General features: G+C 42.2%; 1 protein-coding gene across 4 annotated transcripts in view; it reads right to left on the minus strand.

Moving 5' to 3' along the window:
• Positions 1 to 9,047, minus strand: part of prrc1 (proline-rich coiled-coil 1) — an 81,998-nt gene extending 72,951 nt beyond the window's left edge. Inside the window, exons 1-3 of one of the 4 annotated variants that reach the window (XM_043717022.1) lie at positions 8,945 to 9,046; positions 3,358 to 3,470; positions 8 to 388 (exon numbers count right to left, since the gene is read on the minus strand). In XM_043717022.1, the coding sequence (XP_043572957.1) occupies positions 8 to 388; positions 3,358 to 3,448 (472 nt within the window). In that variant the 5' untranslated portion in view covers positions 3,449 to 3,470; positions 8,945 to 9,046. Of the gene's footprint in view, positions 1 to 4; positions 389 to 3,357; positions 3,471 to 8,350; positions 8,474 to 8,944 lie in introns of those variants that run through there. The other 3 variants (XM_043717006.1, XM_043717017.1, XM_043717029.1) reach the window with 3 other exon arrangements.
• Between the last annotated feature and the right edge of the window lie 8,236 nt (positions 9,048 to 17,283).

The following is a 17,283-nucleotide window of genomic DNA, read 5'->3' on the forward strand; positions in this document are numbered from 1 at the left end:
CTACCACCTGCAACAGATGAAGAAAATGTTGGCATCAGTGGGGTTTGAGGGGTTCGACCAGCGTGACCTCGGGTGATGTCGTAATTGGCAGTCATGGAGAAACCAGTGATTGGTGGACCTATGGGAGGTGCAGAGAAGACAGGACCAGCAGGAGAACCCACAGGAGGGGCTGAAGGAGGAAAGTTTATGGGACTGCTATAAGCTGCAGTCCCAGAATGAGTAACAGCTGGATGTATGGTGGAAGCGACAGTAGAAGGTCCCATAGTCAAGGGTGTGGAAGACCTAGCAGGAGGCATGTGGGTTTGAGGTGGTGGTGGTGTGGAAAAGGTTGAGGGAGGTAATGGAGAGAAAGAGCTGGTGATAGGATTAGATAAAGGACTGGGTAGAACTGCAGACAGATAAGCCAAAAGAGAAACAAAACAAACATGAGAAGGTTTAGAAGCATATAATCAACATAAACATTGTTCTTGTTTAAAAAAAAGGACATTGACCTACCCACCCCAAATTAACTCCACAATTTGATAAAGGCATGGCTAATTTTTCACCTTAACTTTCCCACCAATCTCAGACACCTTTCTTTGAGTCCAAACACCCATTAATATCTGTCTTGATTACACCCAATGACGAAACATTCATAACTGAGAATCCCGAAGACTCTGAACTGAATGAAGAACGTTCTCATTGCAGTATGGAATGGCCAGCCCCTTCTCCTGAGACTACCTTCTAGTTCTAGATATCCATAGCATAGAATCCCGACAGTGTGGAAACAGGCCATTTAGCCCAACAAGTCCACACCGACTCTCTGAAGAGTATCCCACCCAGAACCATTCCTCTATCCCATTACTCTACATTTCCACCGACTAATGCACATAGCCTACACATCCCTGAATACTATGGGCAATTTAGCACGGCCAATTCACCTAACCTGCACATCTTTGAACTGTGGGAGAAAACCAGAGCACCAAGAGGAAACCCACCCAGACACGGGGAGAATGTGCAAACTCACACAGTCAGTCGCCAGAGGCTGGAATTGAATCCGGGTCCCTGGCACTGAGAGGCAGCAGAACTAACCACTGAGGCATCATACAGCAAGTGAAAACAGCCTTTCCACATCCATCTTATCAAGCCTTTCAAGAACCTCATATTGAGGCCAATTTTTTGATACATCAAAACACCAGGAATAAATGACCATTCAAATAATCTCTTCCAAATATCAACATTCTCATCTCAGGAACCAATTTATGAACCTTCATTATCCCCTCAGCCAAAAATATCCTACCTTCAATGTGGAAAGCAAGACACAAGTACACCATCTCACCAAATCCCTATACAACTGCAGCAATATCTACTCTTACCTTTGTTTAAGAAAGGTCAAAATGTCATTTACTTTTTGGTTACTTGATGTATGTGCATGATAAAAGTGTTTTTTGCACAAAGAGACCCAAATCCCTCTGAATACCATTAAGTAGTATGCAACCAATTAATTTTCAGTGTTTCTAAGCTTTCTTTGAGTGATAAATCACATTTCTTTCCATATTATACTCCATCTATTACCTCTTATCCATTCACTGAACATATTTATATCCCTTTGTAACCATTGTGGACTCCACACAGCTTTCCCAACTTGCTGCCTGTCACCAGATCTGGATACATTATACTTCACTGGTACCTCCATTGATTTAATATAAATCATAAGAAATTCCTTACTACTTCTAATTTCCTGTCTATTAACCAAACCTCTTTGTGAATATCTTACCCCCATTCCTCAAGCCCTAAACCTGTTCAACCACCTTTGGTAACAACTTTTCAAAGCAAAATATACCACTTCCTTTAATAAAACCATGCCAATCCCGCCTTTACATATTTTTGATTTTCTAAGTGCAGTGTTATCACCACATTCATAATGGCTCTCAGCATTTACATGCCAACTGATGTCAATTTCTCATTTCTAAGCTCCATAATAACAGTACAATATGTACACCTACAAGGCAGGCAAACTCAAAGGAATCAACATGGAAAAAAAACATGTAAATAGTAACCTAGTTGTGCTCAAAGCATTTAAGTTAGACAACTCTACTGCACAAAAACACATTCCCATTCATTACAATGTAACATTTCAACCACAGAATCATTTATGACATATCCCATTTCAACAAACCAGAATCTGCTGAATACAACTTTCTTATTTCAATCTTGGTTTGGGTTTTTCTGTGGGAATGATGATATGTGGATGCGCTCAGATTATTAGCTAATGAAAAATTTAGCCTCATATCGGATTTTAGACTTAAAATGTTGCAAGATTGAACCCATGGTAAAAAAATTGTAGTTGAATACTATAAAGCTTGCTCATAAAAACTGAAAAAGGAAACTTTCACATTTCAAGAGATTAAGTTTTTGATCGAAAATAGTTGATAAATGTTTCAAATTGCATCGTAGTATCCAAATAAAATGTCAACTTCAACTGCAATATCTAGAGGTAAGGAAATGATTGCACAGAGTTGGTTCATTGGTACAGCTTTATTAATACTTCAAACCAATGCCACGTTCTGTTCTCCATTAACATCCTCTGTGCATTTAGATTCACTATTTTCAAATACAGAAATTCCATTCTAGTGATATTGTAGTTTTTGTCTCTACAGGCACCTGTCATAAAGCACTTCATAATCAAAAAAGAAAATCTTAAAACTTCATTATAGTTTTACAGATAATGGATTTCTAACTATCAAGGGATTTTACAATACAGAAAAAAGGGCATTCAGCCCCTCTTGCCCATGCTATGTTAATTCTCTACATGACCTTAATCCCATTCAATCTTCATCTCACTCTATCACCATAAAACGTGTCCAAGTGTTTCACCTCACTCACTTCCTGTGATAGTGAGCCTGACATTCTCATGACTCTCTAGAAGCTGATCTGGAAATCAATTAGTTTGCTTAATGGGAAACTATTTATGGTTTTGACTTATTTTCCATGCTAATGTTCTTGTTACTGATCTAAAAATATAATCTTTCACCATTTACCCTCTTAACTTCTTTCATAACTTTTAAATCTTTGAGATATTTTCATGCAATGAGACACAATCTGCAAAAATGCTTTCTGAAATCCTTCACATTCAGAGAAGATACTTAAAATGTATATGTTGTTAAAAGTTAAGTCAGTTGTACAGAAGATCCCATAAACCAAATAAGCATCATAGGATAGAACTGTTTTGTTCCAAACATCAGAAAAAATTAAAATGCATACTTACTTGCATGTTTGTCAAGGTATTCTTTGTTATTTAATTAATTAGTACTAATTTACTCACTGACATGTTCTTGTCTATGAATAGAAATTGCCTGAAATTTAAAACAGCACTACCTGTAGGGACAGGGGCACTGCTTGCAATCGCTGTGTTGTTAGGTGGTGGGGTACCGGGGGGAGTCGTCTCAATCCCACTTTCCTCCATCATTTTTTTCTTCAATCACAATTTGCTGCAAGCATACGAAAACAAAGACATACAACAATTATGTTTCTTAATTCAAAATTCAGGATCACTTAGAAAGAAGTACCCACATTTGCTCTGATTGGAAAAGTGGCTAGCTACATTTATTCATTCATTCAAATGTTGATAGCAGAGAGTCACCATGCTATTAAATTCAAACAGTCGATCCAGGGACATCAGTACAAAAAAACTCAATCAGTAGGCTGAGGCAATAGGGCTGTAAAATTTTCATATAGAACAAGTAAAAGCTATTTCCACTGGTGAGATGGTTGGATAGTAACAGGTCACAATTTTATATTAGTCTCCTGATAAGATGTGGGGGAAATGGACAGGAGACATGTGAATTGTTCTTTGGTTGGGCCAACAATTTCACAATTGCTCCAACAGCCTTCTCTGCTATAAAAATTCTATCTCTAGTTAGCCCAGCAATTGTTGCCCACTGCAAATGCCCTTCAAGGTGGCAGTGAGCCACTGTCTTGAAATGCAGGAGTCTGTACGGTGTAGGTACATTCACTGCAGTATTAGCAAATGGGCTCCATGAGATTCATGGTAATTGGCAAAACAAAAGTGGGAATTAAGAAGAAATAATTAGGCAGAGAGTTATGATTTGGATTTCACTGCCTTATAAAGGATAGTGGAAGCAAATTCATTTACAACTCTAAAAAGGGGAGTTTTTATAATGAATTAATTTCTAAGATATTAGCATTTTTCATTAAGCTAATATATATTGCCCATCTTTAGTGATCCTTGTAAACGTGGAGGATGCTTTTAGCTGCTGCAGTCCACATGAAGAATCATCCAGAGTGCTGTGCTGTTTGCGAAGTAGTATCAGGATTTTCATCTAGTAACCATGGAGGAACACAATAAATTTTCACTAAGGTGCAACATAGAGGAGGTTATAGCTGGTGGTATGTACCTGCTACCCTTGTTCTCCTGTGATACAGGTTGAGCTTGAACCATACTGAATATCTGAAGAGTTAAAGCAGAGCATTGTGCAGATTGTAAACGTTGCTGCCATTCTCCACAAGTGGTGGAGGTAGTGATAAAAAAGCACAAGTATAAATGGCTAAATGGCTCTTTTGGTACTCTGTGGCAGAATGAATACTCTCAACATCCTGTGCTGATTCTATTCCACAGAAATTATGCAACTCCACTTTATCACCAGCTCATAATGGCCTCACCTTCATTGGCACCATGCACAAGAGCAATTAAAACACTTGGCCAGATTGGAATAGAATAGTCTGGATTAGTGGTGCTGGAAGAGCACAGCAGTTCAGGCAGCATCCGAGGACAGGCAAAATCCGAGGACAGGCAAAATCGACATTTCGGGCAAAAGCCCTTCATCAGGAAGTCTGTCAGACTTACTCTTGTGTTAATGGCAACATTTCCTTCATGAATCACTTCCATGATAACTTCAACATCACAACTAATTTTGTACTTTTTAGCTGAGAGTTCCAAGCGTACCAATGTTGCTAGAACATTGGAGTCAAATTGTTTAATTTGCAGACTAAAATACCTCCAACTGGCAAACTAAGTTTAATTTTGGTTCTACTTCAGAAATAATATGGTACTTAGAAAGGCCTTAAATGGTAAATTAACTGAGGCCATTCTAATGGCTGAGTGAGACCATTTCCATCAGCAATAATGAAGGAAAAACAACTGGCATGGACTTCGAGAAATCAAGAAAACTCAAAGCTATTGTTTGATTGCATTTGTGAACAAAGTAGATAGTCGGAACTCCAATAATTGTCAAAGGCTTGCTGAATGCACACACAGATGCAATATCACAAAAGATGGTTGACACGAAGCATATTTTCCTAAAATTTAAAAAAAGGTGTGATGAGTAATGTAGATTTAGGAAGACATGAAACAGAACCTCAGAAGGATTCTTATAACCACCAAAACGTCAGAAAAAGTTGAAACTTCATCAGGCTTAAAATAACTGCAAAGCAAAAGGATGGAGTTTAAAACATTTGGATCAGTATTGTAATTGGACTGTCACTGTATACTTGGTAAATTCCAGTAACTTTACAGTTTGAAAGCTTTAGAAATTTATGCAATAGTCATTTCTAAAAAGACTCGTTACATGGAATCTACTAAAAAGTGAGCTTTAAAAAGTGATGTCCCAGCAAGTTATCAAGTCAATGCGGTTCAAGTTTTTACTACTTCCACTCATAACCCACAATGATATGCAGTTTTACTTTTTGCTTTGAATTGCAAATCGGACGATTTATTGCATGGCATGCTGCTTCCACTCTGATGGTGGCAGTGTAGAAGAATTTATTTCCGCAGGTACATAGACATCAATGGTCAAATGACCAGATTGCATAGACAAAGCAATTAATGTTGGGAAATACTAAAGAGAAATAAGATGTGAATTCACCTTAAAATACCAGAGAAACATTCTCATTTGCATGTTTTTATACATCTCTAAACAGGAAAATCGCCCTCCATCAACAGGTAACATATTGCAAACCAGTGATCAGATATGGAACCTCCTTGCCCCTTGATTCGCATCACACCATGCAATGTACACAAACAAGAAAACAAATACAAAGGCTGGTCAGTTGGAAGTGTGCTGTAATCTTTCTATCACTAGTTAGGCAAACATTTGTAGCCCAGTGCAAGTGCTGTTACTTCATACAATACCCCCTCACAACTCTTACACTGTAGCTTTAGGATACATGAGATACAAGATCCACTGCAGCAACTTCTAGTCAAAAACATTTTGCAGCCCTATAAATTTTACATCCAAGATCCAGAAGGATAAGGTTCCAGGGATATCAGTATTTGAGCCACACACTCGGCCATACAGGTCAGCTCATTTATTGACAATCATAGAATCCTTACAATGCAAAGAGAGACCACTTGACATATTGAATCTGCACCAGTACTCCGAATGGCATCCCTCAGACTCCTAGCCTACCCATAATCCACATTTACCATGGCCAATCCACCTCGTCTGCACATCCCTAGTCACGACTGTGGGATCATGTTCAAATAACAACCAAAATCAGTGAGTGGTGAAAATAGCTTCTTCATTCAGCGACTGCGGTAGCTCAAGTTTGAGGCGGCAATAGAATCCCGAAATACAGTTCTTACAGTAGCCTCTTTATACGCAGGTCTTATACATATTAAAATTCCATTACTATGGTGTTACATTGTTTTATCAATAGTACATAAAGTATTAATGGGCTTCTGTCCTGGGGAGACAGGAGATGAGTTAAACATCTGTTAAATGGTGGCTGTTACTACTGATGGGATTAAGACTGTCTGGTCTACTTGCACAATTAAGAGGAGTTAGTCCTTTTGTCTTAAGTTTGTAAATGTTAGTAAAAATAATAAGCTTTGTGCTCCAAATAAGCTAGAAATTATAGCTGTACTTAATAAAAGAACAAAGGATATTAAACAGATTTCCGCCACTGGCTTGAGAGACTTGCTTAATATTTGCCAGCGAGAGCTTCATTCATTCATTCAATTTCACATAAATGCAGTTTTGAGAGTTTCTTAAAGCGATAGCAGCCCAGTTAAAAGATACATATTAATTGGAAAAATGGTGTGGTGCTCTATAATCTATGCAGGTCCGAGTGACAGTTGATAAGGGCTGATTAATATTATAATGTTTTGCGGAGACTTGATGGGGACAGTATGGTTTACGATACTATTCAGCGGTAGCTTTTGATGTAGAAAGCCAGATAAGGGTCAAAGGTGCAAAGAGGCAGTAATGGGTTTGGAAGTAATGTTTTCATTTTAAACTATCTTGTAACAGTAAAATATACCACAAAACAATGGTGTTATGAATGAATGAATGAAACCGTATTATAGTAAAGAGTTATGAACGAATGAAACAAACAAAGTGTTGACTTGTGAGTGGGTTAGTAAAGGGGTTATGAATGAGTGCATGTAAAGTGCTTGAGAGTGAATTAGCAAAGTGACCTATAATACAAAATGTCACAGTACAAACAATTTAGCATGGCTAATCCACCAATCTGCACATCTTTGGACTGTGGGAAGAAACAAATGCAGACATGGAGAGAAGGTGCAAAATATATGCAGGCAGTCACCCAAGGGTGGAATTGTCCCAGAGTCCCTGGTGCTGTGAAACAGCAGTGCTAACTAGAGCTACTATGGTGCCCTCAGTAAAACATCTTACTGAGCACCATTCACAGTTTACAGTAACAGGGTAAAATATTGCCCACAAAGGTTGCAGGGAACCACCTATTCCTCTAAAAGCTCAACTTTAAACCAATACTTTGTGACTATATATGTTGATGCTCACAGATATTTTAAAGGTAAAAGTAAAGACATAACTTGGACAGAAAGTGTATAGACCAGCAGACAATAGTTGGATAGGTATAGACTTGCATTTATACAGCAAACATTACACACACAGGATATCCCAAAGCACTTCACAACCAAATACTGTTTGGCATGTACAATATTCAGTGCTGTAATGTAAGAAACAACAGCCAATTTGTGCAGATCAAGCTCCAAGAACAGCATTTTAATCATTCCTAAGAACTTGTTTTAAAAATTTCAGTTGAGGAACAACCATTGAATAGAACACCAGAATTAACTCCTCTTTGAAATATCAAGATTTTTAAAAATCCACCTCAAGTGGTTTAGGAGCCTGGTGTTTATTTCATTTGCAAAAGCCAGCACTCCAAAAACTCTGTCATTCCCTCCATCTCCACCGCTCTCTAAGGCATTGCTTAACACCCAAATCAAGCTGCTGGTTGTCAGCTCGAACATTGTCTAATGGGGCTTCTGATCAAAATTTGTCTGATAACCCATGTGCCATAGCTTGGGGATGCTTTACATCATAGAGAGTGACAGTATGTGTTTGGGAAGGGGGTTAAGCAGCAGTACCTTGGAAGCTGGAAATGAGAGTCTTCAAGGTGGTGGTGGGGCGGGTTGAAGGGAAAGCCAAGAGCCTGCAGGTACCACACACTCTGATTGACCAGGAATCTCTTGCAGCCTTATCGTCTTCCATTGGCATGCGTGACAAGTTGATAACTCAACATTGTTTTGGCTACAACATGATGGACATGCCTCCCAAGGCCATCAGACCCTGAAGCGGGGCTTGACCCCCGCAAGTTGTGGAGGCCGGGGAGCTGCTTCTCACCCCCTTGGGCACGGTTTAGCAGGTTGACGTTCATTTGCTCAGCAACAGCAGTGACCTTTCGGAAACCCCTTTTTTTTTAGGAGCTGCCCTGGGACTGCCGTGCAACCGCCGGGCGAGCTTCACAAACCAACAGGCCCGCCTGAAAACTCGGGCACTCGGCCCCGGGGACAGGAGCAACAGGCACGGGAAGATCCCAGGAAGGTCAGCATCCCCTAAATCACACGGTCCACGTCCCTCCTCCCGAGGCGTATACATGTCTCTCCCTCTCTTTCTTCACCGTCCCCGGGGGGGAGGTGATAATTCCCTCCCTCACCTCCCCAGTATATATGTGCATTTACCTCTCTCTGCCGCCGGCCCGCCACCTCTGCTCAAGATGGCTCCGTCGCCACGGTAACGTCAGCGGCCACGTCAGCGGCGCGTGCATCATCAGCTGCCACGTCCCAGGGAAGCCTCTTAAACGGGCAACACGCTCACCCACGACAGGTGGACCCCACAATAACACTGATCCACCTTGACCTCTCTCTCTGTCTCCCCACACGTACTCACTGACACTGATTGACCCTCTCACTCACTGACGCCCTCCTCCATTCTCACTGACATGCACACACTCACACATGTGGGCGGCACGGTGGCACAGTGGTTAGCACTGCTGCCTCACAGCGCCAGAGATCCGGGTTCACACCTGTTGACATCCCCCCACTCTCACTGACACCATTGGACATGGACAGGTCATACCTGGACAATTTTCCACATTGTTTAGTACATGCCAGCATTACAACTGTCCTGGAACAGTTTGCCTACGTTCATGGTGTGACACTGGCAATCTCTGAAGGGAATGAGATTATACAGTTGACACAGCTGGTTGCATTTGTGTGTAAATGCTTCAGCCTTGTTAATGTCCTGGACTCCATATTCACTCAGGATGGGAATGTTTATGGAGGCAACTCCTTTCATTAATAGCTTAATTGTCCACAACCTTTCCAACAGGATGTGACAGGACTGCAAATCCTTGATCTGATCCATCGATTCTAAGATATTGTAGCTATGTATTATTGCATGTTGCTTGTATTGGCAGGTGTATAGTCCTGTGTTGTGGTTTCACTAGGTTGGAACATCATTTTTGAGTTTGTGCTGCACCTAACATACTATCTCAAATTCCTCATTGAACAGGAGTTGTTCCTATAGTTTAATAGTCATGACTTGGAGGTGCCGGTGTTGGACTGGAGTGGACAACATTAAAAATCACACAACACCAGGTTACAGTCCACCAGGTTTATTTGGAAGCACCAGCTTTTGGAGTGCCACTCCTTCAACCATCCGATGAAGGAACAGCGCTCAGAAAGGTAGTGTTTCCAAACAAACCTGTGGACTATAACCTGGTGTTGTATGATTTTTAACTTTGTACACCCCATTACAACACCAGCGTCTCCAAATCATGACATTCTTCTGATGGCCCACAACATCTCATTTATGCCTAGTTTGAGCTTCTAGATCTGTGCTGAACCTGATCTATCAAGTTTAGTAATAATACTACACAACACAATGGAGAGTATCTTCCATATGAAGACAGATCTTCAATTCCACAACGACTGTACAGTTAACACTCCCACCAATGCTGTCATGTAAAGATGCATCTGTAGATTGGTGAAGATGAGGTCAAAGAACAAAGAAGAGTAAGGAACAATACAACACAGAAACAGGCCCTTCAGCCCTCCAAGCCTGGGCCAACACATTTTGCCCTTCCATATTAAAACTATCTTTGCTTATTTTGGGGAAGAAAACTTTTAAGAAAGAAAAATGGGCAGCATGGTTGCTCAGTGTTAATACTGCTGCCTCACAGGGACCCGGTTACAATTTCAGCCTGGGGCGACTGTGTGGAGTTTGCACATTCTCCCCATGTCTGTGTGGGTTTCCTCTGGGTGCCCTGGTTTCCACCCACAATTCAAAGATGTGCAGGTAGGATGGTTTGGCCGTCTAGGGGATGTATAGGATAGGTGGATTAGCCATGGGAGGTGCAGGGTTGTTGGGATAGAGTGGGGGTGCTAGGTCTCAGTGGGATGCTCTTCGGAGGGTCAGTGTCGGCTGATTGGGCTGAATAGCTTGTTTCCACACTGTAGGGATTCTATGAATCTGTGATCCATATCCCACTATTTCTTCTCATTCGTCCAGGTGCTTCTTGAATGCTGCTATTGTGTCTGCTTCCATCACCTTCTCTGGCAACCCAGGCACTCACCACCCTTTGTGTGAAAAACATGCTTTGCACATTCTTTTAAACTTCCCCCATGCACCTTGAACCTGTGTCCCCTCGTAATTGACCCTCCCACCCTGAGAAAAAGCCTCATACTTTCCATTCTATCCATGCCAATCACAATCTTATAAACTTCTGTCAGGTCGCCCCCTCAACCTCCGGCATCCCAATTAAAGCAAACCCAGTCTATAGCTAAAATCTCCCATGGACCTTCATTCCTGAAGAAGGGCTCATGCCCGAAACGTCGATTCTCCTGCTCCTTGGATGCTGACTGACCTGCTGTGCTTTTCGAGCTACACATTTTCAGCTCTGATCTCCAGCATCTGCAGTCCTCACTTTCTCCTAAAACCTCCCATACCAAGCAACATCCCAGTAAACCTTTTCTGTGCCCTTCTGAAGTGTCCACATCCTTCTGGTAGTGTAGTGACCAGAACTGTACACAATATTCCAAGCGTGGCCTAACTAAAGCTCTATAAAGCTGCAGCATAACTTGTCTATCCTTATACTCAATTTCCCTTCCAAAATGGCAAGCATTTTGCCTTTTCCCTCGATTTTCTAAACCACTGCTGTCTCATTCTGGAAAATATTATTTTCAGGACTTGATCATTAATGGAGCTACCGAGCCACTCTTAGTAAGGGGCATTGATACCCCCCATCCAATAGATATTCTGTACCCTTGCTGTACTCGGTGCTGCTTCCAAGTGTTGTTCAATGTGGACGAATACAGAGGCAAGGCAGTAGGTAGTAGTCAACTGGAGGTATCCTTATTCATATTAGACTTCATGCTTTATATCGGGATTGCAGACTTGAAGTTATGAGTTGGCAGTGATGATTCTGTTTCTATAGAACTTCTTTGCTTCATGTGAAACATAGAACATAGAACAGAATAGCACAGTACAGGACCTTTGGACCTTGATGTTATGTTAACCTTTTATCCTACTCTAAGTTCAAACTAATCTACATACCCTTCAATTTACTATCATCCATGTGCCTGTTCAAGAGTTGCTTAAATGTCCCTCATGTATCTGACTCTACTACCACCACTGGCAATCATTCCACACACCCACCACCCTCTGCGTAAAGAACCGACCTTTGACATCTCCTCTGAATCTTCCCCCAATCACCTTAAAATTATGTCCTCTTGTGATAGCCATTTCTGCTCTTGCAAAAAAGGATCTGACTATTCACTCTATCTATGCCTCTCATCAGCTTGTACACCTCTATCAAGTCACCTCTCACCCCTTTTCGCTCCAATGAGAAAAGCCCTAGTTCCCTCAACCTTTCTTCATAAGACATGCCTTCCCGTCCAGGTAGCATCCTGGTAAATCTCCTCTCCACCCTCTCTAAATCTTCCAAATCCTTCCTTTAATGACGCGACCAAAACTGAATACAATATTTCAAGTGTGGTCCAACCAGAACTCTATAGAGCTGCAGCATAACCTCATGGATCTTAAACTCAATCCCCCGCTAATGAAAGTCAACACACCATACATATTCTTAACAACCCTATCAACTTAGGTGGCAACTTTGAGGGATCTATGAAACATCATCTCATAAAAACAGAATTCAACACTTATATCTATTAGGATGAGTGAACAGGCTGAAAAATAGAAGGTTAAGGGATGCTCTAACAGGAAGATCTTTAAAATAATGAAAGATTTTCATGAGAATGGATACAGAGAGAATGTTTTACTTGTGGGAAAGAGCAAAACTAGGGACCCACAATTTAAGACAATCACCAAGGAATCCAATAGAGAATTCAGGCATTTTGAGAGACTGGCGACCAATACCATGGAGAGATGAAATGCATAATCTGGATGCGGGGGGAACCTTGATAAACAGATCTTGGAGAAAAGAATACAAGATTTATGCTATAGTACAGAAAGTACTGGAGAAACTCAGTAGGTCTAGCAACATCTGTTGAGACAGAAACAAGGAAATACTTTGAGTTAGAAATGACTCTTCTTCATGTTTATCTTGAAACGTTAATTCCATTTCTCTCTCCACAGATGCTGCCAGACTTGCTGAGTTTCTCCAGCACTTTTTGTTTCCAGTAGTTGCTGTGCTTGGCTTTTATTTGAAGATTTATGCTGATGATGAAGGATGAGAGAAGGCTCGAGTACACGATGAAGATCAATAATGACAGATTGAACTGAATGTCCTATTCCTGGGAGGTATATTCTGAGTTAGTCATGCAATTTATTGAAAAGTGATAGATATTCTAAGATTAGAATCTACCAACCATCACACTGATTATGCTACTGTGTAGCAACAACACCTGAATCATAGAGTCATACAGCACAGAAACAGACCCTTTGGTCTAAGCAAATCATGCCGAGCATAATTCCAAACTAGACTAGACCCTCCTGCCTGCTCCTGGCCCAAATACCTCCAATCGTTTCCTATTTGTGTACTTCGTAAAATCTCTACAATGTGGAAACAGGTCCTTCGACTCAACAACTCCACACTGACCCTCTGGAGAACAATCCACCCAGACTCATTCCCCCACTATTCCACATCCACCCCAAACCGATGCACCCAACTTACGCATCCCTGAACATTATGGGCAATTCAGCACAGCCAGTTCACCTAACCTGTACATCCTAGGACTGTGGGAAGAAACCAGAGCACCCAGAGAAAACCCATCCTGACACAGGGAGAACATGCAAATTCCACACACATAGTTGCTCAAGACAGGAATTGAACCCGGAACCACTGACCCACCGTGCTGCCCAAGGTTAGGTTAATTGGCCAGGCTTAATTGCCCAAAGTGTTCAGGGATGTGTAGGTTAGGTGCATTAGTTTGGGTAAATGTAGAGTAATAGGGTAGAGGAATGGGGCTGGGTGGGTTACTGTTTGGAGTATCAGTGTGGTATGTTGGGCCAAAGGACCTGTTTCCACACTTTAGGGATTCTATGATACTTATCTCAATGTCTAAATGTAACTGTGCCCGCACCCATCACTTCCTCAGGAAGTTTATTCCACACATAAGCCACATCTGTGTAAAAACTTTGCCCCTCATCTTTTTTAAATCTCCCTCTCTCACCTTAAAAATGTGTCCCCTGAACTTGAAATCCCCCATCCTATGGAAAAGACACCAACCATTAACCCTATCTATACTCTACATATCACCTCTCAACCTCTTACACTCCAGGGAAAAATCCAGCCTTTTTTATAACTCAAACCATCCCAGCAACATCTTGGTAAAATTCTTCTGAATCCCCTCTAGCTAAATAATATCCTTCCTATAACTGGGCAACCAGAATTGGACACAGTACTCCAAAACAGGCCTCACCAACTTCCTGAACAACCTCAACATGACAACCTAATTCCTATATGAGTAAAGCAGCATGATAAAACACTAAACACTTCCCATTGCATTTCAATGGCTAAATCTGAGTTGTGTTGAGTATTTTTTGAGGGATTTTTTTGCTGCAAGGCCTATTGAATTTTTTTGTCTTTCCAAACCAGTTGCTTTTAACTAACTGCCTAGTGCCATAAGTGTCCATCATGTCCGTTTCTGGCCCCATCTTACAACTTGCCAATCAGCAGATATCTGCTGAAAGACTGTCTTCCCTTGGGCCCACATCACCTTTGAATGGCTGCCCTGTTCAGTCACAGACAGATTCTGAACATGCCAGAGAAAGGGAGGATGGCACCACAAATATCTGAAAGGATGCGGAGGGATTCCTGGTTGAGGGGATTTCTGGGGAGGGCCGTCTTCTTGCCAGGTCCTCTTCTGCATGGCCCAAGGTTGCAAACAGGCCATCTTGAAATGGTGGAGGGACAGCCCGCAGTGTTGTAAAAGGGTCAAGATCCTCCTCCGTGGCACCAGGGTTACGTGCCTCACTCTTGTCTCGGTTTTCATTCGATCTTTGCTACTGCACCCACAAGGTTCATGCCCTACCACTCTAACTTACAACAACTTCTCTCACATGCTCCCACCTGCAATTACTGCCCCCAAATTCCCAATCCCTATATGACCTCTATACTGCCTCCTCACTACCTCGGGATATCAATCCATCTTTTGCTCAGCTGCATCAGGTCTAACAGCTGTGCTACCTACTTTTATCTCACTCAATCCCTCATTACATGAGAAGACAGGGCAGAGAGAGGCCGTAGAAGGGTGCCCGACATTAAGGGTTTCACCCCCAGGGAGAAAAGAATCCTGGTCCTTACAGGAAAATACTGGGACAACTCCTGCAGGGATGCTGAGACATCCATGTCCTGCCAACCAAGTCAGCTCATTGCATTGCTATTCATATTAATCCCTGTCAGTGTAATTCATTGCATATACCCCTTCTAACCAATGGCCATGAAGACTTTACTCTCTTCTGTATTGCAGTTACTGTCAGCAGCCCTAATGAGATGATTGACTCCTCCAGAAGCTAGCTCTGAGGACAAAAGGATGGAAACCACAGAGTAAACACCAGTAAGTCTGCCTCCTGCACTGCCAACCAGTTCAGATACTGATACCTCAATGGGAATGTTATGCTTAGAGAATATGGGAGTGCAATCTGCTGAGCACCTCACTGTGGCAGCTCTACAGCTGGCAAGGAAGAAATGGCTCAGGCCATTGGCACCTGGAGGACTTCTGGACTGGGCACTTGCACAGCCCCAGGCAGGAGAGGACCCTATGGTGTCAGCAATCAAGAACTTCATCCATATGAGCAGGGGTGGATTAGGAGTTGTATTCAGTCATATGTGACACAATGGCCATCATTATCTGCAGCAGCACAGTAAGTATTGTCACTGTCTGGCTCCTTCCATGAACAGGATAGCAGCTTCCAAGGAGAGCTAGATCCGATCCCCTCAATGGCTGCCAGAGAGGCACGCACACATACCTACACACCATTAGGCCGTAGGACCAAAAAGGCATAGTGGCAGGGAATGGTGACTCAGATGTGAGTAGCAGTTGGTCCCTCCTCACCAGGAGACAGGGCAGTGCCAGGAGATACCAGGAAGAAGAACCACATGCAACAACCTCAGAATGTTCCTCTCAGGTACCTGAGTCCTCCACTTGCTCCCTGCCTGTGCCCCTCTGACCTTTGGAGGTTCATGCTGAGGAGGATCAACTTTACTCTTCCCTCAGCATATGTGGGGCTCTATTACCAAGCAGGCTTACTCCACTTTAGCTGAAGAATGAGGGAGTACACAAAGATGTAAAGAGAGAGGAGGTAGATCTATATACAGCATTTTGATAGTGCATTGTCACCATATATATCATTTTGCTCTTTAAATAAGTGTTACTGATCTCACTTTACATCTAGTTGTTTGTCCCTAATTGTTTAATCATTATTACATTATGAGATATCACTTCATGGCCACAGCTTCCATGAACTTCCATGAATTGAGGTCTGTGCTGAAAACCTGTTGCACATTCTGGACCCCAGAGGAGCAAGGCCCCCACAGAGCTGCTTACATCCTTCTCTTCCATGTACAATCACCCAACTCTGTGTCCATAAGTGTTAGCCAGTGATGTATGCAGCAGGGAGGTACAACAAACAGGGGGCATGTATGAGGATGGCTAGGGAACAAGGACTGCGAAAGTCCATGTTCTGTTCTATATGTGGTTCTGTTTCCATTGTCATTTCTCTTTAAAAAACCCACACATCAGTGTTCCCTGCGCCTCCCCACACAAGTCAAAACATGTACAAAGTGTGTGAGGAGATTTGTAGCTCGGGTGCTCGTTGTTGTGGTTCTGTTCGCCGAGCTGGGAATTTGTGTTGCAGACGTTTCGTCCCCTGTCTAGGTGACATCCTCAGTGCTTGGGAGCCTCTTGTGAAGTGCTTCTGTGATATTTCCTCTGGCATTTATAGTGGTTTGTCTCTGCCGCTTCCGGTTGTCAGTTCCAGCTGTCCATATAAAGAACTACAGCAGAAACTGAAACACCTGATCAGTGGATCCAGACACTCTATACAATCAGCACAGGAATTCTTGGACATCATCAGAAATATACACATAGACAAGGAAGAATCCATGGTCTCATTCGATGTAACGGCACTGTTCACCTCTATCGACAAAACCCTAACCAGAGAAACAATAGCCAACCTGCTGGACATACAGAACAGACAACATACTCAAACTACTGGACCTGTGCCTCACAACACACTTCGCATTCAACAACCAAATATATGAACAAATCAACGGCAACCCCATGGGCTCACCCATCTCTGGACTCACAGCAGAAGCGGTAATGCAAAGATTAGAACAAACAGTCTTACCGCAAATTCAACCCAAACTCTGGGTCAGATATGTGGATGACACCTTTGTAATCATTAAAAACACAGAAATAGAGAACACACACCGGATCATCAATGCCACACTCACAGGAATCCGATTCACTAGAGAGGAAGAAAAGGACAACCAACTCCCATTCCTAGACGTGATGGTACAGAGAACACCGAACAGAGAATTCACCACAAAGGT

The sequence above is a fragment of the Chiloscyllium plagiosum genome, chromosome 2 (assembly GCF_004010195.1).
Source record: "Chiloscyllium plagiosum isolate BGI_BamShark_2017 chromosome 2, ASM401019v2, whole genome shotgun sequence".
NCBI lineage: Eukaryota > Metazoa > Chordata > Chondrichthyes > Orectolobiformes > Hemiscylliidae > Chiloscyllium > Chiloscyllium plagiosum.